The 24,797-nt window shown below is 47.7% G+C and overlaps 1 protein-coding gene across 2 annotated transcripts; it reads left to right on the forward strand.

Moving 5' to 3' along the window:
- Positions 1 to 760: 760 nt before the first annotated feature.
- Positions 761 to 24,424, forward strand: Calb2 (calbindin 2). 2 transcript variants are annotated; one of them, XM_051201560.1, is made up of 11 exons: positions 767 to 956; positions 11,390 to 11,466; positions 14,018 to 14,107; positions 15,077 to 15,157; positions 18,347 to 18,403; positions 19,006 to 19,083; positions 19,512 to 19,567; positions 19,842 to 19,881; positions 20,095 to 20,148; positions 21,072 to 21,143; positions 24,250 to 24,424. In XM_051201560.1, exons 1-11 carry the CDS (start codon positions 863 to 865, stop codon positions 24,364 to 24,366), a joined length of 816 nt encoding a protein of 271 aa, XP_051057517.1. In that variant the 5' UTR covers positions 767 to 862; the 3' UTR covers positions 24,367 to 24,424. The 2 variants fall into 2 exon arrangements, with proteins under 2 accessions (XP_051057518.1, XP_051057517.1); XM_051201561.1 differs by lacking the exons at positions 14,018 to 14,107; positions 15,077 to 15,157 and having other exon boundaries at positions 761 to 956.
- The last annotated feature ends 373 nt before the right edge of the window (positions 24,425 to 24,797 follow it).

Raw genomic sequence — 24,797 nt, forward strand, 5'->3', positions numbered from 1 at the left:
TATATGGGAACGAACAAAGCTCTGACTGAGGGCCCCAGAGGTGTGCTTGCTCCTGGATGTTTCGTTTAAGGGAAGCTCAAAGCATCCCTGGGTCAGAGTTTAATGTCCTCTATCTACTGCACATTCCTACTACCATGACCCTAGGTGGATGTGATTGACATCTGGAATTGTAGTCTGCAGTCTGCCACTCCCTGGACAAAGGCCTAAAAGTCCCTAGAGCAAGACCAGTATGTGGTAGATACTGGAGGGAGGAACTCCACAGGAGAGTTCCTCCTCTATTCCCATCTGAATGCACCCTGCACCCTGCAGATTCCAGCTCCCCATCTACAAAAGAAAAAGGTGTGTATGGGGGGGGGGAGGGGGAGCAACTTGAAAACTCTTTCCTGCAATTCTGCCACGACACATACACACACACACACACACACACACACACACACACACACACACACACACACACACACACGAGGGAGTAAGAGGGCATAAAAGGAGTTCTAGGTTCAAATCTCAGCTTTGCTACTTTAGTAATGTTACAGCTGGGTAGATGGTCAGAGAGAAAGGAAGGCAGGAACAAAACAACCTCTTCCATTTCCACCGAAGAAAAGCCTGCGGTGTCCCCGGCAGGCACCCAGGAATCTCTTTGAACCCTGGGAACCCTGGCAGAGGAATCCGGGGCCTCCGCCCGTGCAGCGCCGCGCCCTATGAGATTCCCTGAGTGTGCGCGCCCCCTGCCGGCGGTCCGATGAGGTACAGCTCCGGGCCGCCTATAAAGGCAGCGTGGCGCGCAGCCCCAGAGCGAGAACCAGAGCCTAGCGGCACCGAGTAACAACGCTAAGAGGCTTAAGATCTCCAGGAGCGGCTCACCATGGCTGGCCCGCAGCAGCAGCCCCCTTACCTGCACCTGGCCGAGCTGACAGCATCCCAGTTCCTGGAAATCTGGAAGCACTTTGATGCAGACGGTCAGTAAATATCCCAAGTTATAGGTCCATTGACCCCCAGGGACCTGAGGTTGGCAAAGGGGTCAGGGGCATGGCTCAATGTGGGTAGATGTGCTCTGTCCCTAAAGAGGTTTGTTCTGGCAGCAGATCCCGCTGGGGTCTTGAGTTTGGGAAACGCCCGACTGCCCTGCTGACAACTGTCAGTAAGTTTTCCCAATGCAGGGTGTCCAGGGCCGATGTTTCGAACAAGTCAGAGCTTTTCCAGATAGGAGGACTGGGCAAAAAAGGCTCCCCAAGATTCCTCTGCCTTCTTCCCCACCTTTCCCTTCAAGCTAACGCCCGGCCGTCAGCCCCCGTAGCCACAGGTCTCCAAACCCACTAATTTCACCCCTCTTGCTCCTTACCCCATCCTCAGTACAGGAGACTAGAAGGCTGGGCACCCTGAAGGGAAACTCAGGGGCCTCCCCTGAAGCTGGGGGCCTGGTTAACCAGGAGCAAGAGTAGAGAATGAACCTGGGGCTCTTAATAAACTGGGACTTCTTGAGACAACAACACCAGTATGTGGATTTCCCAACTACAGAGCAGTGGGTGTGGTGGGGAGGCTCCTGAGGCTAGCCCCCAGCCTGCTGTCTGGTGGTAGAGACTCAGGTATCCTGAGTGACTGTCTGTGGAGGGGGGGCGTTGTCTTAGACATCCCAGTGGCCAACACTTTGCTCTATGTGGTCTTCACAATGACCAGCCCAAAAAGTGAGGTCCAGGTGAATGGCTTTGTAGGTGGCTCCTACACCTGCAATTCCAAGAGTCTGCAAAGAGCATACACACCACCACCCCGTCCCCATCTCTTCCCTGCCCCCACTCCCACCTTCCGCTATTACTGGAGACTTTTCCATCACTCAGGAAAAGGGGGGGGGGGGAGAAAAGCCATTTCAACCACTCTCCAATGCCCTGGCTAAGGTGAGTACCCAGAACGCACTAGCATCTCGGACCTGTTGGCAGGGTGGTGGCTGATGGGGACTGGAAGTCATCTTAACAGTGGGCAACTCCCTGAATTCTCTCCCTCCTCTCTGAATGAAGATGGGTGCACAGAGATCCTCTGCTCCTAGTGCTGTGGCAAGGAAAGGGTTAATGTCTGAGGATGCCTTAGGTGAAGTTTTGTTTCCCTGGAAGCAATAGAGAAAGATGGAGATGCTGAGGAGGACTATGTATCAGGATAGCTGGGGTAGGATAATGATCTGCCTGAGAATTACTGAAGGTGGTGGCTCAGTTGCTCAATCTGAAAAATGGGGCTAAGGAGGGAATATATTTCACTTCCCTGCTCCTATCACCCAGGATGGAAAGGGCTCCAGCAGCATTGCAGCCCATTGCATTGCACGGGGGCATGCTTTGGCTAGTGTATCTGCACCAGAGACTTGCATGAGTCAAGGAAAGTTACCAAGCTGTCAAGGTTATGCCACTGGCCTCCTGCTAGATGAGTCAGCTATAAACATCTGACTCCAAGTCTACTTTTCCCCGGGGACAGATAGTAGCCCTCTCAATCATCATGAAACCCTGATGATAAGGTCTGTTCTGAGACACTGTACTTTAAAAAACACTTCAGCCCCTTTGAGCCCCGCTCGCTCTGGGATTCTTATGGGCAGATTCCCCTGATGTAGATGAGGAAGCTGACACCAGGATTTGGTTGGTGATGCTGGCTTCCAGCTGGGGCTTATGTCCCCATTCAAGGGGTCTCCTCCTAGGGTAGCAAGAGGAGTTTTCTACAATGTAGCACTATCCCATGAAAAAGCCTCAGCCCAGCTTTGGAGGTGGTGGGTAATTCTTTTTATCACAGAAAGGGATCCTTGGATTTACCCACACACCTCCTCAAGCAAGTCCCAAGTGGGTCCAGAAACAAAAGCAATGTGACACGCAAAATGCACATGTGGACACACTGGAACCCCACTGAGGGATCTAGAAGTAAGTTTGGGAACGCCTTTCTCTGTACCTCTGTGGTTGACCTTCTCCTTGGCTTCTTGAACACCCCTCAGGCTGCAGGTGAGCCCCGTACCTCATCACCTGAGCTGTCCTTTCTCCTAGCTGCCCTGGCTTCTGTTTGCAACTTAAGGATCCATGGCAAGAGGTTTGCTACTCAGTACCTTAAAGACCCCTGGGAGACTCTGCACAGCTCACAGGGTCCCTGGAGTGAGCTCACTGGAGCCCAGTTAATGACAGGCACCTCCTGGCCACCCAGACTCTTGTAAACAAGGAGACTTTACAAAAGATGTTGATCCAGTGAGAACAGGGCTGCAGGCTGGGGCTGGGAGTGGTGGCCCTTCCTCAACCCCTTTCAAGTCAGAAAGAAGGGATGCTACCTAGTTCCTTCATCCAAAAGAATTGTTTTCAAAAAGGTCACTAGCAGTGGGGAGGAGAAGAGAAGGCATTTGGGGAGTGGGGACTGGGCAGGAAAGGACCAAAGAGTTCTTTAGTCTCCTATACAACCCCAACTTGCCCTCATTGGCCACCAAGTGTAGGCACTGGGAGCGATCAGTCCCTCTAATGTATCAGTATCAGGCATCAGTGAGGTGTTGGCCAAACCACCCTATGCCTTCTCAGGCTAAAGGGCTTTTCTACCTGTCACCTCCACAATCTCCACTCTGTTGCTTCCTGGACATTTTGTCAGCAATTGTTTGACTCTACAAGATCCAAGTGGCAGTGAGGCCTGGTAGCACATGTCTATACCCAGCTGCTCAGGATGCAGATTACACATTCATAGACTGCCTGGGTTATAGAATGAGTTTCAGGCCAGCCTGGGCAACTTGGTGAGACTCTGTCTCAAAATAAAAAGTAAAACGAGATGAGGAATGAAGTTCAGAGGTGTAGTGTTAATCTAAATGTTTGTCTAGCATGCACCAGGCTCTAGGTTCAATCACCAGCAACTCAGTAATAAAAAGAGAGAGAGGTGGGGGGGGAGGGAGGGAGAGGGAAGGGAGAGAAAGAGAGAGAGAACCAGGTGGCTGAAGGATGGACCCCCAAATCAGAGTGCACATACCCTCTCTGTGTATTTCTGACAGATGCTACCAGGCTCCTAGTCCACCTGATAACATGCAAGGAGCCAACTTGTGGCTCAGGAAAGAAATGAAAGAAATAAAAGGGTTCTTGCCAGTCTTCTAGAAGCAATTAGAATGCAGAAGAAAAAGGAGTATTCTCCCAGGAACAAGCCGACATCCATGGACCAAGAGAGGCACCACTCGGTTCAAGCCTCTATCCTACATAATACATAGAATATATATTATATCATATATATAAAGTAGGATCCATGTAACCCATATAATATAGTATATGTGTAGAAAGGAATACAAACAAGAGAGCCTATTAAAGGAGTTATTTGAAACTAAACCCCCAAAGTGGATTATGTTCAGCTCCACTGTAGAGCAAACATGGGGAAGTACCCCCAAAAGTGCTACTTTTAAGACTATATCAGGTCAGCTGGTTTTACTATGTAAGAAAGAAATGATCTTTCAGATATTTTCTACCTAGCTACAGGTACAGAGATGTACGCAGTCTTTTGGATTCTGTCCACCTTGAAAAAGCCTTGGTGAGTCAGCTTCTCAAGCCTTTCCCAAGCATCAGGCTTGTTCCCCACACACTGAGAACTTAGAAAGTTAATAATAAAAAGGACCACACAGTACCGAGGAGGGCTCTGCCGGGCTCTTCTTTCCCTCCTAAACCCAGTGTTTCTAACAGCAGCACCCTGCAAACTTATGTACCACTGAAGCACTGAGGACCAGGATCAGTGCCCAGGCAGGCCCTCCCAGACAACCCCCCATCCCCCTACACACACACACACACACACACACACACACACACACACACACACACACACAGAGCCAGCTCTGATCCTAGTGGAGGGAGGAAGGAAGGAAGGAGGAAAATTTGAACAGCTTAGCCTGCCAGAGGCTGGAGAGGCCCGAGAAACAGAGAGAGAGAGAGAGAGAGAGAGAGAGAGAGAGAGAGAGAGAGAGAGAGAGAGAGAGAGAGAGCGATGAAATGACAAATCATGGGATGTTAAACCAGAAGACTTGTGGAAAAAAAGGTACAAGATGCACAGTGGACATTAAGTATTGACTGCTGTGTCTACAATTTAACAGAACTGCTATTCATAAGCTCATAATAGACTCATGGAGGCCACAGGGGGGAGGGGTTGTGGAGATGACCAGGATAAAGTCCTGGCTTTGCAAGCTTGGAGACCTGAGTTTGGTCCCGAGAAACCACATTTTAAAACAATCAGAGTGGTGGGGATAGAAAGGTGGGTCTCTGGAGCTCACTGGCCAGCTTCAGGTCAGCAAGACAGTATCTAAAATAAAAACCACAGAACAAACCGGACAAGAACAACAAAAAGATGGATGGCATCTGAGGAATGATACTCAAGGTTGACCCCTGGCCTCAGCAACACACAGAGTCAGTTCATTACAGTCAGTGGAGTCTAGGGCTGGGGACCAAGGTGTTATATGCTTGAAAATGGCTTTCTTCTAACCCTGTGGTGAATCCCTCTGGCAGGGCTTGGTATCAGCATTAATGGTTTGTTGGGAAAGCCTCCTGCCTCACTTGGGGCAGCTCCTGTGGACTACCTGGTCCCCTAGTCCCTTTCACAATCACCCTAATTGTTTCACTGACGGCTCCCTTTGCTGTGGAGTGTGCACAGTATATCAGCTCTGAGCCACGTATCCTCTGGGTAGCCATCACCTTGTCTCTTGGACTGTGATTGCACCAGCTAGGAGTAGGGAAGCTGGGTCCTTGAAGAGCTGGGGCTCCCTGGAGAGGCAGCCAAGGAGCATGGTTGAGGAGATGTGTTTGTACCGACAAGGTACTTCAGCTGGCCTTGTCCAGGCAGCCATCAACCCAAGTGCTCTATGTCCCTCCCTTGTTTCATCTTGCTTAGTCCCACTGCAGGCATAGGTGCTTTTACTAGCTAAGGCCCTTGGGGAGGTTGCTGGGGCTCAGGAGACCCCTCAGGGAAATCTTCCCCAATTCCCACAGAACCAGAATTAATAGAGCAGGCACTAGACTCTTCAAGAACAGTGCCTCTGCGGTGCTTGGCCGGCTGGCATCCCTCCTGGCGGATTGCATCAGATGCCCTCCTGTGCCCAGCCAGCCCCATCTGGAGCCTTGGGATCTGGCCTGCTCCCCTCCTCTTTGGCTCTCTGCAGTCTTACCTCTTGCTCAATCTGCACCTTCCTTCTGGCCTCCGCATGCCTGGGACTCAGCTCAGGTCAGGCTGCCAGCTGTCCACAGGTTCAGGGGACCCATCCTCGCTCCTGAGCCCCATTCCAAAGCAGCCCAGCCCAAGAGCAGATTAAAATGGGGATATCTAGACATTCTTCCAAAAACTGTAGATCCGGCTAGGATATCCCCTCCCCCAGGAGCCACTAGGAGAGGTGTGGGAAGTATATGTGTGATAGGATAGAGAAATCCAGGCACGTACAGCTCATCCCTGGGATGAGCAAAAGGATTATGACCTCTGTTAGCCATGTTCTCTTTTCCAAGGTGGGATTAGTAACACCTGTCTGCTTGTGTGGTAGATGCCTAAGAAAGCAAGGCAGAAAGTGGAAGACCTGCTACGCAAACTAACTGCCAAGCCTCCTGGGTACACTTAACTACATGAAGTCAGAGAACACCTGAGGCATGGTTAGAACAGAGCCATGGGCGCCACACCCAGGGAGAGAGTCAGAAAATTGAGGGAGGGGGCCATGATTCTGCCTCTTTTGGGGGTGGGGCTTAGGAATTAAACCTAAAGTTTCACACATGCTTGGTAAGCACTCTACCACTGAGCTGGATTCTTCTCGGATTTTGCATTTCTAACCAGCTCCCGGTTATCGCCAGTCCGCATGCCAGGCAGGCAAAGCCAGTTCTTCAGTGGTGCTCTACAGTTGCCAAACTAAACTTTTCATTTTAACAAGATCCCCAGGTAGTGGCTGCCCACCCCCATGTCTGAGATGTACTGCCAGCCTTAGGAGCTCAGAAGACACAGCACGCCATCAATTAAACCAAAAAACCTGGTGTAGAGCACAGGCAATGGCATCGTTGTCAAAGCTTCCCAGGGGTCCAGTTGAGGACCAGCACTCTAAAGAGAGCAGTGGTTATCAGAAGCCCTTAGGGCAGCTGAGGAGATGAAATATGATGCCTTCCACTTATAGGAGATGTTATATCTCCCAGGATGTTTCCATATAGTAGAAAGGGTTAGAGCAGTTTTGCTACTTGAGAGAGAAACTGAGGCACAGAGGAACTGACTTGTTCTAGAGCAAGGGAAGGTACCTCCCTGGGTACCTCTTACCGGATCACCTCAGAAAAAAATATCTGTATATACAAGCCTTAGGGAGGAACAAATAGACCTTTCTGGGGTACAGCATCCTTCAGTCTAGAATTTCCAAACCTCTAAGGCCAGATTAATGATAATGAAATGTTGTCTGTCCTTAGCTTTGGGGTACACAGTGGTGAAATATGGAAGCAAAAGCAGGCTCAGGAAGGATACAAGGTCCCCAGCTCCCTCTCAGCCCCCTCTGCCTCGTGTTCATGGTTGGAAGGAAGTTAGTAATGATGGTTACTATGGTAACCACATCTTTATCAATGCCCATCCGCATGAGATTTGCTTGCCCCCACCCCCAACTGTAACAAGGTCACAGAAAAAAGGCAAGCCTCTTGCCCACCCAGGGTTTAAATCTTCCTAGAAGGATATTGACCAAAGCTCCACAAAAGGGCCTGCTAAATGATGGTTGGGATGTCCTTAGAGGGAAGGTCTGCCCCCACCCAGTGGTGGAAACCCTTCTTCTGGACCCCCCTGTGTGCCCACTCCCTACCTCTCACTCTCCACTTTCAATGGCCTGTCTGGTGTTTTCAAGGCTGGTCACACCCTGCGGACCATGTTTGTGCTTTGTGAGAACAGACCCATGTCTGTGGCTTGGAGTTGCTGTTCAATTTGAAACAAAAAGACGCATTGCATGGAACTAAATTTTCTCTTTTTGTTCAGGCGCACAGAAAGATTCTTACCCCAGCAGGTGTGTGGGAACCTCCTTGTTGCTCTCTGTATCCAGGAAGGGGGCTTCTTTGTGCAAAGCTGACATCTCTCCCCCAGTCCCCAAAGTTTACTCTCCCTTCTCTCTCCTCCTTCTGATAGCCTGGAACTACTCAGAGAGTTCTTTGTTATCCATTCTGCCCAAAGGTCCTTGGAAGAATCAACTCTGTTCCATTACATCCTCAGCTGGTAGTCCAAATCCAAAGGGCTCCTAATGTGGAGTGGAGGCAAGAACCATGGTGGTAATGATGACTGACACATTTTGACACATTTTGTTTTCTTTTGAGTTTTTGCTCAAGAGAGGGTCTCAGCACATAGATTCAGCTAGCTAGTAACTCATTATGTAGCTCAGGTTTATATTGGCAAAGTTACTGGCCCTTCTCTTCAAGGGACCAACTCCTGATCCTCCTGCCTCAGCCTCTCAAGTGCTGCTGTGGGCCAGCGCCAGGCCTGCAGCACTGGTGCCCTTGAGGCTTGTGTGGGCCAGCGCCGTAAATTCATTGTTCCTCAGCTGCATCTTTCCAGCAGTCACGGCCGGAGGCCTATCATTATTCTCATTTTATAGCTGAAGAAACTGAGGTCCAGAGAGGTGATGCTAATAGTCTGGGTATCAGAGGAGGAGAAACCAGTGTTGATCCCTAGATGAGAAGGGCTATCTCCCTATGCAGCAAGTAGAGGGGCTGGAGCAGTGACCGAGCATCATAGGCTGTGTGAAACAGGGCCCAGATGAGGACTTTTGGTAAGGGGTGCTATGCAGAGCTGAGTGAGGGCTGTTTTTCTTCCTGCTGCTGCCTCTCGTTCCAATACCCTTTAGCCACCTTCTAATACTCCCAGAAGCATACACTCACCCACGTACCTGGCCTGGACTCCTGGCCCCATCCCCTGTGGCCTCTACATCATGAACCCCAATCCATGCTCATAGTACCAGCTCCAAGTCCCCCATTCCATCCACCCTAGCCTTGGGCTTCTGGAAGGTGCAGATGGTCTCACAGCTGAGCTCAGCATCCCACCATGCTGCCTAACCCTGTAAAGCCTCCCAAGAGAAGAAAGAGTGTAGAGACTAAGGCTTCATGCTCTTAGTCAAGCGGAAGCTGCACCTGAGCAGTGGGATAATGGTCAGGTCACAGCAGGAGAGAAAAGTCACTAGGTGCCAACTCAGTGGATCACCGCCAACACCTCTGCTTCTTTGCCTAGAAAGCTCCAGTCCACCCCACCTCACCCCAGCTGGTCAACAAGCCCCACCCTCTTGTGAATTTCCAACTTTCCCAAAGAACCCTGTAGAACATCCTAGAAGAAAAGACAACTGCCTCGTCCCAGAGGAACCCAGTAATCACCTTTTCTTTGCAGACAAAAATAAATGCATAATTCATCTCATGTAATTCTCTCTGCACAATATTTATTGAAGCATTTTCTCCAGGAAGCAAGGCCTCCAAGGTTATTTATTTGGGAATTAAGACCTCAGGGACACTAGGAAGAGAGGCCAGAAAGATCCTCCCACCCCCATGGTACCCACAGAGGCAAAGGCAAATGCTTCTGTGTTGTTCTTTGGTATGTCTGTAATTCCATATGCCCTTGAATAACATGACCACTTTCTTAAGGATTCAAGTTGGACCACCTCTAGGGGGAACCTTGCTCTCCTGCTGTCGATCAGATTTGGAACTTGACTTTAGTGATTGACTGACGTTGTTGTACAAGGGAAATCAGCGGGGAGCCTTAACAAGGAAGTCACAATCTTAGTTCATACTTAGTTCATAGTGGTATCAGAATGTCTAATGGTGAGAGCCAGACATCCATAGCTTTTTAATGATTCTCAAGAGATTCCAATGTGCAGTAAATCCTGAAACTGTTGCCTTATCCCTGTCTGAGTTCCCTTCCATAAGTGCTAGCACAGACCAGTGACCTTGGCCGTAGACTCGGCTCAGCACTGGTGTCCAGGTCACTCAGGCTCTGACTGTAAGAACTGGCCTGTCACTATTCATGTGATCTTGAGACGTCAGGCTTTGATGGCCAAGCTGGTTCTGATCACTGCACTCTTTTCTTAGGTCCTTTCCCATCTTGTACACAGATGCTGATAACTGGGCTCAAACAGTACTGACACTTGTGACACACTCATAACAGACTGTGTGATTTGCACACAAAACTCCCACATAGCAGCTGGGGAGATGGCTGCAGAAGCAGAGGACCTGAGTTTGATCCCCAGCATTCACAGCAAAGCCAGATGTGGTTATCCCTAAATACAGAACTTAGAGAGACAGGAAGATCTCTAAACCCACTGTCCAGCTGATCAAGCCAACATAATCAGATCCAGGTTCAGCAAGAGTCCTTGTCTCAAAAAAATAAGGTGTAACATGAGAGGAAGACATACAACATTGACCTTTTGTCTTCATATGTGCACACATGGGTGCACACAACCCACAATATATACTTATGTATATGTGTGCTCTCTCTCTCTTTCAAAAATTTTCATTCAAGCCACCTGGCTATAATCTTATCACTTGGGAGGCAGAAACATTAGATAGGCTGCATGATGAGACGTCGTATCAAACACCAAGGAGCAGAACTATTTAATTATAATAATCCAGTTTGCAGACAAAATGGGTTAAATCATTTTGTTCCATGACTTCTTTCTATATTTGTTTCTCAAGACTGTAGTAGCAAAGTACCACAGTTTGGGTAACCTAACACAACAGAAATGAAAGTCTTTCTAGTTCTTGAGGCTAGAAGTTTGAAATTGAGGTAGGTGTGTGTGTGTGTGTGTGTGTGTGTGTGTGTGTGTGTGTGTGTGTGTGTGTGTGTGTGGCTTTGGGAGAGAGACTCTGTTATATGGCCCAGCTTCTAGAGGCAGCAGCAAGTCTACAATAACTTTAGCTCAGAAATATCTCACTCTAATCTCTACCTCTGCCTTTCCTATGCCTTGACATCTGTCATAACAAGTGGCATCTATAAAAATTGTATCTCCAAATAAGGTCACATTCTAAGGTTCCAGGAGGATGCTGGAAGAACACTCCCCAATTCTATATACCTTCTCAACTCCAGAAATGTAACTTTTTCTCCAGCTCAAGGTCTGCCACCTGCTGGCAAATCCTGATGCAAATGACACTTACCAAGGGACCTCTAGCACTCAGTACTTGTGAACAGCAACTGCCTCTGCCAGGTGACCACATGTGTGTTCTTCCAATGTTCTGCAGCTACTGGCTGAATATTCCAAGGACACCTATTACTAATCTTGCACGTATACCTGCAGATCCCCTGAGGATAAGGACCCATGCTTAACATGACTGGCCAAGATACCTCTTCACAGACTAGCAGAGCAAAGTTTTCCCTGCATTGGTGTCTTCCTCCTTCCCTTAGTCTTACCATTCGGCTCTAAGATTAAGTCTCTTTTGTTTGTTTTCATCTTTCTTTACAGGAAATGGGTACATTGAAGGTAAAGAGCTGGAAAACTTCTTCCAAGAGCTGGAGAAGGCAAGGAAAGGCTCTGGCATGGTAAGGCTTCACTCCACCCTTGTGTTTGGGGTTTTCTGTGGTCTTGACCCAGCTAGGCTTGAGAATGGTCTGTTTCATGATGCATCCAGTCAGAAGACCTGGGGTCTCCCTGGTCTTGATATTTCCATCCGTTCATTTGTGAGGAAATAAGGAAAATCCAGGTTTCCCCCTAAGAGCATCTCATCTGAGTCTCCTTGGGCATCTTAAGAGATGACAATCATGAAAGTTGAGTTGATTAATCCCCCAGACTACACAGCTATGTGTTTATGCGTGCATGCGTACATATGTCTTTTCCTGGGGACAAAGCCGAGAGTCCTGGGGGTTTACAATTTTCCCAAAGAACTCCAGATGCCTGCAGTCAAATTAAAAATGCCTCATTCTTAACACTGTTAACATTGGAGGCTGGATAATTTTTGTTGCAAGAGGCATCTTAATATTGCAGTGTGCTTAGCCAAAGCCTTGCATCTAACCATGAGCTAGCCGAGTCATGGGAATAAACATGTCCTAAGTCAGATGTGATGGTGCAGACCTTTAATCCCAGCACTTGGGAGGCAGAGGCAGGGGGATCTCTGTGAGTCTGGGGTCTGCATTATGAATTCCAGGACAGTCAGGGCTATATAGTGAGACCCTGGCTTAAAAAATAAATTTGTCCTGGACATTGTCAAATGTACCCTGGTGGAGAATGGGGAGCAGAATCCACTATTTTAGACCAACAAAGGCCTGCTCCCCAGAAAAACCTAGAGGAAAGCTGATGGCTTCTCAGAAGCCTCCTCTGAGCCCTGACCATATCGTTCACCTTTGGTACAACAGAGTCCTGAACTCTGACCTGTACACAGTGATTCCAGATCATGTCCCACCAGTCCTTATTATAGGAATGTTATTTCCTCCAGTACCAATCTGGCCTGTTGAGTTTGTTAAAACCCCCTAGGAGAGCCATGTGAAATACTGAAAAGCTAAAGTAACGGGAGCTCGTGTGTGTGTGTGTGTGTGTGTGTGTGTGTGTGTGTGTGTATGTGTGTTGGAATATATAGAGCCCCTACAAGCCCCCTTGGCTCTTTTGAGGCTCTCTCTCCCGTCTCTTGCTTTCCACCTGCTGCCTCATTACTACTTACTAGTAAATCTGGGATCTTTTCTTAAGAGAAATTCACTCTGTATGAGCTCCAGGCTCAAAGCTCAGCCAAGTACCCCAGCGAAAAACATGTCAAAGCCATGGGTTTAAGAGAGCTGGAGGTGATGTATGGATGTATTTATCAACAGTTCCTTCATCAGCCCTTATTACTGGGATGATGTGAGCACAAGTTACAGGAACCACAGCTTCAAAACTGACTCTGTGATCAAAGACTATGCAGAAAAATGTGTTTAATGGAGAGTTTCAAATCTAACCATCCTTTTCTTAGTCATTCTCTTCCTCAGCTGGCATGAGGGTGACTGACTGACAAGTCTGTCCATAGCAATCCCAGCTGCTGTCATCTAGGACTGGTTCTAGGACAGAGCACCTGTCATGTGGTAGAAAAAACTCGGACTTTGAGAGCTGGAGCTAGACTTTCTAGTCCTGGTTATATTTACCTGGATGGTCTCGGGGGAAAATAACTGCATCTTGGATTCCATTTATGTGTGAGGTGCAGGGATGATTTGCCCACTGGGGACCATGGTAAACCTCTAATAGGTTGACCACAATTATGATAAGTACTTGGCATCAAACCTTGCATATTTGTAAATATAAATAAACATTGACTGACAAATATTAGTAAATTAATATCAGGTTCCAAAGCCAAAGGTGATACAGGACTCTAGGAAAGCTCTCAGAATTTTTAGAATTTCTCTTGAGCTAACTTCAAGAAGCATGAAAGCCCAGTGGAAGTCCCCAGATAATTGAAGTAAAAGATCAGATTGCATGGGGGGTGTGTGGCTGCAACATTGACTGAGGATAAGCAAGAGCTCCTTGGTGCAGATGACTTCTCAGCTGCACTTCAAACCAGCGAAAGGTTCCAATTGTCTGGAGGCCACTGTGTTTAAGTTGAGGGGTAATGGGCTAAAGGAACTCTTAATAAGGAATCTATTTTTCTATACTTAGGATAGTTGAGCGGGGATTTAAATTTTCCCTCAGCTGTGTGATGTCCTCACATTCCTCCTGGCAAGCAATCAGGAATACTGCAGAACTGTGAGCATATCTTTGAAGAGAAAAATGAGTGGTCTGTTTCAGATTGGTGGAGTGGTTGGAGCCTATTGTGGAATAATGGGTTGAGTTGGGTTATGCTAAGAGCTGTAACTCATATCTGAGTGGTGGGAATCAGTCCAAACCCGGTATGGAGCTGTGAAGCAACCCATCTCAAAGGTCAAAGGGTGCATCTAGTCATAGGGTACAGAACATGCCCTGTGTCCTTTCTCCCTTTGACAGTCATGTGACAGCTCTAAGGTAGAGCCTGACCCTGAGCTCTGGCACCTCTGGTTCCTGAGCCATATGTCCAGGACACGAAATGACTCCCAGCCCTGCTTCACTGAGAGGCTCACCTCTACATCATAGAAAGCAGCCTCCTTTCTCTGTCCACAGATGTCAAAGAGTGACAACTTTGGAGAGAAGATGAAGGAGTTCATGCAGAAGTATGACAAGAACTCAGATGGGAAAATTGAGATGGCAGAGGTGAGAGCCATGGAGCTGCCTGAGGGCTGCAGTCTCTGTGCCTACCCCATGCTTGAGCACAGCCTAAAACATCCCCAACTGAGCAGTGGGCCAACCAAACACAGCAAGTGGAGCGTTCTCTGTGTGCACCCAAGGAAAGAGGGGGCAACAAGCAATGCTCTAGGGTCTGCTCCCTAAATGCTCTGGATCCAACAGACATTGCAAATGTGGGATAAGCCAAGCTTAAGACAGTGGGAAGACTGGTTAGCGGGAGTATGCACACCCTACCTAATGGCATCCAAAAATCAAAGTGTGTATATATATATATGTGTATATGTATATGTGTATATATATAATAACATATATCCCATGTATATATACATGTATTATGTAGATAACATACATTCCATGTAATTTCTATGTGCTTACATGTGTACACATGCACATACATATATACTCAGACTTACATATAAATATGTACATCAACTATGATCATTGGCTTGTGACCTGTGGTCAAGGGATCTCTATTGATGGTGACAGCACATGAATTAGAGCCTAGCTCTTTGAAGATATATTGGTTCAAATGCTGCCATAGACCAGGTGACCTAGAAGAGATTCCAGAGTTGTGGCATGCTGCAGAGAACAGAAAATTAAGAGAGAATGACTGCAAAGGGCAGAGAGAGAGAGAGAGAGAGAGAGAGAGAGAGAGAGAGAGAGAGAGAGAGAGATAAGCTGGGAAACCACATCTGCCTTGGCCTATTTCAGATGGAACTCTCTAGATTGTGCCATAGATTGTGTTTCACCTGGAGGCCCACGTCAGTAAGTCACTGTTCTCAAGGAAGGAAATGAAATAGAGAAAAATGTGATTTTCACATCGCCTGTTGACTGACCATTTCCTATCCTTCCTGTGGGAAAGCCTGCTCTGTTCCCTGAGCTCCCCCACCCTGCCCCCACCCCAGTCATACTGATGTGGTTTTCTGTGTTTCCCAGCTGGCGCAGATCCTGCCGACTGAAGAGAATTTCCTTTTGTGCTTCAGGCAGCATGTGGGTTCCAGTGCTGAGTTCATGGAGGTGAGCCTTTTCTCTGCTCCACATGGAAACCCACCCTCCTCTTGTATTTAGAAGCCTGCCCTAACACCTGCAGAGAGTCCCTGGGAGGAGCTAACCCCACAGGGCTCTACTGGAGGTGTGGTCTGTGTCCTGGCAGGAGTGGCAGCCTTGTCACCTGGGTCCTTGTAGAAGACTGGCCACACTCATGCCTCAATAGGATGCCCAGGTTGGAAAGAACCAGTTCTTGGCCTGGAAGAGTCATTCTTTTCGGTGCAGTTTACCAAACATCAGATATGGGTTTAATTTTATGGTGCTTTAAAGGATTTCCTCCAGTTTTTCTGAGATGGCAAGATTCCATAAGCCAGTAATTGACTTTGGAATTTTGTCCCTGTTCTTTTGCCTGTGTTGAAGAAAAGTGATACATCCTTAGCCTGTGCCAGGAGGCAGTGTTTGCAAGGTCCCATTCTTTTTCCTGTCTATAGAAAATGGACATGGGGCTGAAGATGTAGCTCAGTGGTGGAGTGTCTGCCCAGCATGCGCAAGGCTCCAGGTTCCTTCCCCAACACAAAAGGAAAAGCAAGGACAGGCAGGAAGGGTGGGAAAGGGGGAAAAAATGAAGAAATGTAGAGATTGGTCTCTGTTCCATCTCTGGTCTGGGACTGGAGATGCAGGTAGCTTTCAAGAGTCAGAGATGTTTTTTGAAAAAGAAGCAGATACCCCCCCCTCTCTCTCCCCTCACTCTCTCACTCTCTCACTCGTGTGTGTGTGTGTGTGTGTGTGTGTGTGTGTGTGTGTGTAGCTTCTCTGCATGTGGGTGACATGATGCTGTACACTTCCATGCCTATACCCTACCCTTCTAAACCCATGAATATTTGTAGAGAGCCAGCACAGCCTCACTCACACACACACATACCTCCTGGGATTCCATCCCCTAAAATCACCTCTTTCTGGGGTTAGACGTTCTTTCCTCTCTTAGCATCTACAAACATAAAATGGTTCCTCAGAAGCCCTGAAAGGCTTGCGTTTCCCCCAGAGACTGAATCCTGCACAGTGCAATACTTAATATCTAATTTTAGGAATACCTCAGGACTTTTTTGAGATTCTACAAAGCCCAGGTCTCTTTAACGCCTTCCAAAGATAAGAATAAGGACACTTGGTGGACAGACACGCTATTGGGAAGGAAGTTGAGAGTGTAGCGCCCAGAGCTGGCATAGAGTAGAGGTGGGCTTGTGGGCGAGGATGGGAGTGCTCAGGCCTGCCACGGTTAGAATGGTATCCGGATGCTTTGTCCTGTGGAGAACTGGGTAGCAGCTACTCAGGCTGTCTAGAATGTGGGTTTGCTTGTGTTTCACAACTTGAAAAAAACCAAGACTGAATGTCCTAGTTTGCAGTGGAAAAAAAAAATCACACCTTTTTTCTGATATGAAAGAAAGACCCTAATTCAGTGGTTCTCAACTTTCTAATGCTTCAACCCTTTAATACAGTTCCTCATGTTGTGGTGACCCCCAAACATACAATTATTTCACTGCTACTTCATAACTGTAATTTTGTTATGATTATGAATCATAATGTATGTATGTGGCTTATGCAGGATATCTGACATGCGACCCCCCCCCAAAAGGGTCGAGACCCACAAATTGAGAACCACTGCCCTAAATTGTTCATAAGTTCTGACATTCTTGACAACATGAGACACACCTGTAGAGAGGTGACACATACTAGAGGGAGATTGAAGGAACACAGTTGACCTTTTTTCCCCTCCCAGGAAACCCATTGTGGCTGGTATTTGAGTGTGGTTGGAGCCAGGGATGATGGGCAGAAAAGTCAAAGGAACAAAATTTGAAAGAAACCTAAAAAAACATGAAACACAAAAAATAGACCAAAGACTTAGGGAAACAGAGTTCTGTGGATCTCCTTGCTGGGGCAGTCCCCTCCCTGCCCTCTCTCACCTGCTACTTGCTAGTTTCAGAGCACTTGCACAGGGGATCACGTGTTTTCAGGACTTGGTAAGTTACCTGTTGCTATGTAACAAATCTCCCCCTCCACATTTAACACCTTAAAGCAACAGAGACTTGCTATCTAACAGTGTCCGTGGTTAAGTCATCTTCCCCAGGTGGCTCTAGTATAGACTGTCTTGTGAACTCAGTCAGGGTGCCAGCTGGGCTGTAGTTCTTGAAGACTTGGCTGGAGCTGGAAAGTAGCCCATCTCCATGGTAGCCAGACTCTAATGTCACCCTGATGAAACTGTCTATAAAGGAGTTAAAGGACACAGTTGCTGTGGTCAGCAAGCTGGGCCCTGTTTTCACAGAGTTCCGATACCTTCACTAAATAAGAAACTCAGACCAGAGCGGGGAGTGGGACAGGCCCAGGGCACATGTTTATTCTGGAGAAGGGGGTCAATATTCCTTGCACTTTACCTATTGAGAGGAGAGGATAGGTGGTTTTCAGAGAGAGGGGAAGGGGGCCATGAGAAAGCTAAGGGTGCTTGGGGGACAGTCTAAAATAAACAGGTGCATTGCCAGGTCTGCTTTACCATTGAGTATGTCTACTGAAGACATCATGATGAAGGAATGGAGACGTAACAGTAACCAAGCCTGTTCCTGCTCCTTTTCCAGAGTTTTCCTCATACCTCTGCCTCATCAATAAAAGGAGACCTCAAAGTCAAAGCAAACTTAAGATCCATCAGACCCTTGCTACATCCCTGATCAAAGTTGCCTGCTTAGCACTTAGAATTTCAACCCTACTTTACAGCATGATTCAAAAGAGGACCCAGGGGACAGCAGAATGGCTCTATGGGGAAGGGTGATTGCTGAGTTCAAATGCCAGAACCCACATGTTGAAAGGAGAAGACATCTTCTACAAGTTGTCTCCTGGCTTCCACAGGCATACAATGATGTGCACACCATACTTCCCCCAACACACCAGACAAACAATAAATACAAAAGAGGACCTGAACCTGTAGCAGATTAAAGTAAGAGATCTTGTCCAGGCAGTTTCCCCCCTTTTCTGTGTAACCTTAACTGAGAGAATCTCCTTCATTTCCTTCTCTGTGACATCGAAGGGACTGGCTGTGTCATTTCCACGTCCCATGATAGAGTAAGGATTCTAATGTCTGTAAACATCAAGTCCTTACCTGTCTCATTACTGAGAATAGGGGAAGGTGTCAGGGTTTGATACATTTTTGTGAATGGGTTGACATTCCCATTGCAGGCTTGGCGGAAGTATGACACAGACAGAAGTGGCTACATCGAAGCCAATGAGCTCAAGGTATGATGGATGGGCCCTAGGGATGACATAGAGGAGGACGTGCAGAGTACAGAGTGAGGCTAGAGTTTTGGTGGAGCTCAACAACCAGGGAGAAAGGGGTGTTGGGTGAGGAACATGAATTTGTGGTCTCCTTAGATGGACTTGATCCTGGCACAGATGTTGGACTTTGGAGACGTCCCACACCAGCAATGGGAAGCTTCAGGACCAGGCATTCAACTAAACCACACTCCTCTGCATCCTAGGGTACAATATAGGTACCCTTGAGGAAATTACAGATGATTGGCCATCTAACTTAAACATCCACCTCAGTTTGTCCAGGAAATCAGTGATCCTTGGGCACAGCTGGGGCCTGTGTACTGGGTTCTGAGGAGGGAATCAAAGCCAGCCTCTACCACCTACTCTACAGGCAAGGTTAGATGTACCCAGGAGCGACTAAGAGGACTTTATGGTCATACCACAAATGATAAGGGGTTTGGGAAGTAAGAGAAGTATAAGCTATGTACTTGTAGAGCTCAAAGATCAACCTTGATTGTGAATTTGTAAGTGAATGGGTGAGGGCTGAGTGAGCAAGTCAGACTCTGAAGAGGCCTTTGGTGTTCCAGGGGTTCCTGTCTGACCTCCTGAAGAAGGCCAACCGGCCCTATGATGAACCTCAGCTCCAGGAGTACACCCAAACCATAGTAAGTGTTGGCATTGGCCCTTCTCCTGTGTGGGGCATGGACCCCCAGCCCCGAGGGTTCTTTGCTGATGTCTCAGGCCTATGTGCAGTGGCTCATGAAAGCAAGTGCAAGTTCATAGCTGCATACATCTTTGTCTGTCCTGAGTTGACTCCCAAACCACAGTGATATTGGGGTAGGGGGTTCTCTGTTTCCATGGGAACTGATAGAGCTCCAGGAGAAGATGAACCTCGAGAGGGTGGGCCTTCAGTGATGGCTGTTGTGTCTCTCCACCCCCAGAAGGGGAGGGATAGTTGATACTGAATTCTCACTGTGGCCCCCAGTGACTGACTTAGGCCTTGATGATCCCCAGCTTCAAGTTACCCCAATGGAAAAGACAGTAGTGAGGAGATCAAACACATAACCCAGCCACCTTTTTCTGTTCCCAACAGCTGCGGATGTTTGACTTGAATGGAGATGGAAAACTGGGCCTCTCAGAGATGTCCAGGTAAGTTCTTTTCCCACCCTGGTGTCACTTTAAACAGGCCTGTTCTGCTGTCTCTATCTGAGCCCAAAACAAAACCATCTAGAACTGGAAATCTTGATACCACACTTGGTCCATTTCTGTTATTTATTAATTTTAAAAATCCCAACTGACTCCTGATTATAAAGTGTTCAGTGATTGTTGCCATGGCTACAGATGCTGCCTCTCTACCCTGCACCCAATCTGAGTGGCTGCCTATAGCATACCCTTTAATCTCTACTTTAATGTTGTCTTCCAGACTCTTGCCAGTGCAAGAAAACTTCCTGCTGAAATTTCAGGTACGAATGTCTCTTTGCTTTCTTTTGTCTCCCTCCATTCCTCTCATCCCTCTGAACTTCAGCCTTCTGGCCTCCTTTTCTCCAACACACACACACGCACACACACGCATGAGCACACCCACGCACACACACACACAAAGGGGGGGAAGAAGGAGGGAGGGGGGAGAGAGAGTCATGCAGACTTTTATGATTTGAATTCTTTGGTATTTCCAGGGTATGAAGCTGACCTCAGAGGAGTTCAATGCCATCTTCACTTTCTATGACAAGGTGAGAGGGAATAGTAAGGGTTGGAAAAGCGGAAGCGCTATCACCTGTGGTGGTAATGTCGAGAACTGTTTGGTCTGTAGGAAGAGACCAGATTTCCAGAGGGGTTCCCTGGACCTGTAGGTTCTTTTTCAGTTACGTGGGAAGACAAATGGTATTGATTCCTGACCTACAGGAGCCCATGGCTTTGATCTCTGACAAACATAATAGGAAAGAGGTTTAGGGGGTTTGTTTGTGCTTTTTTTTTTTTCAGTTAAAGGAAGAGGGTTGTGCTGGGAGTTCAGGGTGTGGTCGTGGTATAGCAGGAGAGCCAGTTTTTGTCTGGTTGCTTTGTTTTTCGTCTTTTTTTTCAGTTTTCACACAGGGTCTTGCTATGTAGGCTGACATGCCTTCAAATTCTTCACCCTCCTGTCACAGCCTGTCCCATTGAGTGTTGGGATGACAGGTTTGAGGTGTTTGTGCCACCATACATGGCTCAGCCAGTTATTTTCTGGGACTTGGGGGTGAGAGTCATCTCCTAGTCCCAACCCAATCTTAGTTGTCCTGAGCTTGTGGCCCTGGTAGTCTCCTTTACAACGAGAGGGTTGGAGGTTGACTCAACAGCTAATTCAGTTAACTTTAAGCTTCTGGGTACTCACAATAAAAATAAATACTACCAGAAAAGGAGACCAAAGTTAGCATTGAATGATTGACTGGTTATTGACAGAAAGTACATTATTCTGTCCTTATATGATCTGAACACTTCCCTTTGCACAAAGAAATGGGAAGATTAGACACTCCCTACACGCACGCACACACACACACACACACACACTCGCACGCACGCAAAGCTTTTGTAATTAAGTGGGGGGAAAGAGCTGTGGTCAGGGTGACTGGGGGCTGGAGTTCAGAGCTCTGCATTGACAACTCTCTGCTGCCCCCCTCAGGATGGAAGCGGCTACATCGATGAGAACGAGCTGGATGCTCTCCTGAAGGATCTGTATGAAAAGAACAAGAAGGTGAGGAAATGAGCCCAGGGTGGCTGGGTTCCCATGGCTGGGAGAGGCTGAGAATGGATTCTCTCGTCTCTGATCTGTGGCAATAAGTCAGTGACAATGTGTGGGCTGAGCTGTCTTTTCAGGTTGATTGATTTAAAATATACATAACAAAGTTCATCATGTTAAAGACTATTGGATAGATCTAATACATCCATCATGCCGTGTAAGCAGCATCATGCCCGTAACTCTCATCCTGTAAAGCTGAAACCCCACACCCATAGCAACCCGTTCTCCCATCTCTCACAGTACTGCAGTCTGCATCTGTAGATTTCACTGATGAGGGTACCAAAAAAGAAGGGGAACTATATGATCCCTTTGTGTTTCATTTCACTCAGCATGCTGAACTCAAGGCTCACCCATGTTGTAGCACTTCAGAATTCTCCTCCGTTTTGAGCTGAGTGATAATTGACTTCCATGTGTAAACCATCTTGTCTACCCATTTGCCACCTGTGCCCACATGTTCCTTCCGTGTGTTGGCTGTTGTGGGTGATGATGCTGTGAGGCAGTGGCAATGTGGATATTGCCCATCCTGTAGAAGTGCCAGCCACATGGCCATCATGAAGGACTTTTAACACAAAGGGAGATTTTGGAGGGCAGAAGCCATCAGGGGTGAGGACTGTTTCAAACTCATTAACTGCAGAACCTGGGGCTGGGGAAGAGGCTGGAAGGAAATCGCTGAAGAGTTTCTCTCAAAATAAAGGCCAAGAAAACCAGCAGTTTTGTGCCTGACACTGCCTCTTGGGAATGAATCTTCCAGAACCCTCCCTGGTCTCATCTCTGAACCCTGGATGGGAGGGATCCAGTAGAATGGCAGCCAGAAGGCAGGAGCCTTTGCTGCTGTCTTCTGTCACCTCCTAGAAAATGGCTTTCACATAGAAAATGACTACTGCTTTCTTTAATTAGATGGCAAACATTCTGTAACTTCCAGAGCTGTCCAACTGCCTCGGCTGCCAAATAAGAGCTAAATTTAATGCTCAGTTTCAGAAAAAAAAAATATATCACTGCAGCCTCTGGGTCCATTTGTCTCTCTTTGCAAGTGTTTTTCTGGCTTCACCTTGAGTATCAGCCTTCATTGATTTCATCCTACATTTACATTTTAATGTAGGTGATAAGGATTCGGATGGTGCCTGGGAAGAAGAAAGCCTTCGCCAGAGCCAGTATTAGAACTCAGTAACCCTTTCTCCTGACACTGTATCCCAACTGAAAATCATTTATGTAACCATACAGGTCAGCCTCAGATGTGCAGACAGAAGCAAAGAGCCAGTTGCTAGGATTGGGAAGCAACCCCTAAGGTTGGAGAATAGGTATTAATAAGGCTGTTTATGTGGGAGCCTACTGTGTGTGCCAGGCTCCGGACTTGGCACCTGGGCATTAAGAGAATGAATCAGCAAAGAACAAAAGCTGCATGGCTAAGTTCTCACACCTGAGCTGGGATGGGAAAAGGCCATTTTTGGTGAGATCACGTAGCAGATGCAGCCTCATTTTAATGGTGCCTGCATGGGCTGCGATAAGGTTTCTAAGCAGATTAGCCCTGGAGGCTCAGGAAGGGACAGGCCGGAGGGATGAAACTTCAATAGTTAGCAACATTCCTAAGGCTATTGGTAGTACCCTAAGGCCTTTCCCAAGATTTGAGCAGAACCCTAAGATATAAAAATTAGGCTCTCTCCCTGCCATATTCCCCCCTGGGAAAAAAAAATGTCAACTTTGGGGTTGCTATAATTCCCCCAAAAGGGTCCCTTCCTTGATTCCTAATTGAGACACATACCCCTCCTCACTGTGTACATGACCTTTTTGGGAATTTCATAACTTTAGGGAAGATATTCCTCAATCCAGAGATGCTTTCAAAATGCCTTTGGGTGGAGCCAGTGGCATAAAACTAGGAATCACTGATTTGAGAGGTTGTCTCCGACCTATGTAAGAAAAACACCGACAGTTGAGCCCCATAAAAGAGGGTCAGGACAGGGAGGCCAGGCAAGTAGATGGAGTTTGAGGCTCCCGGGGCTGAAGATATTTTTTGATGAGGTGATCCAACCTTTTAGTAAGTGGTTTAGCCTTTATCCTTCTGTTTTCTTGTCAGCAGAGTTGAGATAAGGAACCATCAATCTGAAAGGGGGAGTATGTTTTTTTAAGGTATCTGCCAATGTTTACCACAAAAAAAAAATTGGTGGTACAGAACTTATCTAGCATTAGAAAAGCCCTGGCTTTGAACCCCAACAATGTAAAATAGTAATAACACTTAAGAGGAGGAGGAGAGCGGAGGAAAAGAGGAAAGAGAGTAAGAGCAGAAGAGGAGAAGAAAGAAGAAAAGAAAAAGATAGCCACTTCCTATTGTTATGGTGACCTTGCTGGAGACCCACTGGCCATTTGTATCCTAGGCAATTATTATAAGCTAAGGACTATCAGGTGTTGGTCCTGTTTACTTTGGGCCTCCAGCATATATCTATGGACCACGGGCTTGTGTTTATGGACTCTCCACCTCAGTGGTCCCTAATGACCACAGGAAGCCAGTGAACAAGAGAGCTGGTGAGCTTTGTTGCTAGAGGAGACAGAAGATAAAGAAGCCCTCCTTGTTTAAAATAGAGGCTGCTTAGGGACATATGATCCAAAAGACCTGGAGGCAGACCAGGGGACTTTCCTGACCCCATCTCCATGGCCTGCAGAGACCCATGTTTGCCCTGAGTAAATGGAATTCTAAGGAGATGGAAGGTAGATTTGACTTTCACAGAGACCTTAACTATCTCTTAACCACTCAGCACAAGTGCTAAGTGTATTCATTCCCCCAGCTGGCCATCACCATGCCTCCTCGAGGCAAGGATTGTTGGTGTTCCCATTTTACAACTAAGGCTGCTGAGTCCCGGAAAGGTAGACTGTTTTGTCCAAGCAACGTAGCCAGTAAGTGAAAGAGAGAGGGTTTTAATCCAGGTGGGCCTGACTGCAAAGGCCAGGCTTTTTGTCTCTCTAAGTTCACTCAGTGTGTCTGTGGATGTATGAGTGGCAGAGGCAGGGGCAGGGGACTCCTTTGTACGAGGCCACACACTTAGTCTGCCCTCATCTTTCTCCCTCCTAGGAGATGAACATCCAACAGCTTACCACCTACAGGAAGAGTGTCATGTCCTTGGCCGAGGCAGGGAAGCTCTACAGAAAGGACCTGGAGATTGTGCTCTGCAGTGAGCCCCCCATGTAAAGGGGTGAAGGGACAGGGGCTGCTTCTGCACCTCCTCTCAACCCTGCCTCCACCATCCTGTCTCTCTGTCACTCCTTCCCAGACCTAGAGAACAAGACCTTCCCTCCCCACCCCTGCAACCTGCACACACCAGCCTGTGGGGCCGGAAAGAAGAGTTGGAGACTGGGTAGCTGCTAGCGTTCCTCCAAGCTGCACCAGCCCAGCCCTGGCCACATGGACAGTTGTGCTTGCATTGGGCCACCAGCCACGTGGGTGGTGGGTGAGGACGCTGGTGGAGCTCCCCCAGTCTCTTCGCTGTGATGCATGAGCTCCTTCGCTGTGTGAGTTAGGCTTCTGAGTCCAACAGAGTGGACTCTTTCCTCCTGCTGCCCCGTGCCCTTTGCCCCAGGCCACCCTCAACCCCGAGTCTCCAGGTTCTGCCCACCAGCTTG

This window comes from Phodopus roborovskii, unplaced genomic scaffold (genome assembly GCF_943737965.1).
Source record: "Phodopus roborovskii unplaced genomic scaffold, PHOROB, whole genome shotgun sequence".
NCBI lineage: Eukaryota > Metazoa > Chordata > Mammalia > Rodentia > Cricetidae > Phodopus > Phodopus roborovskii.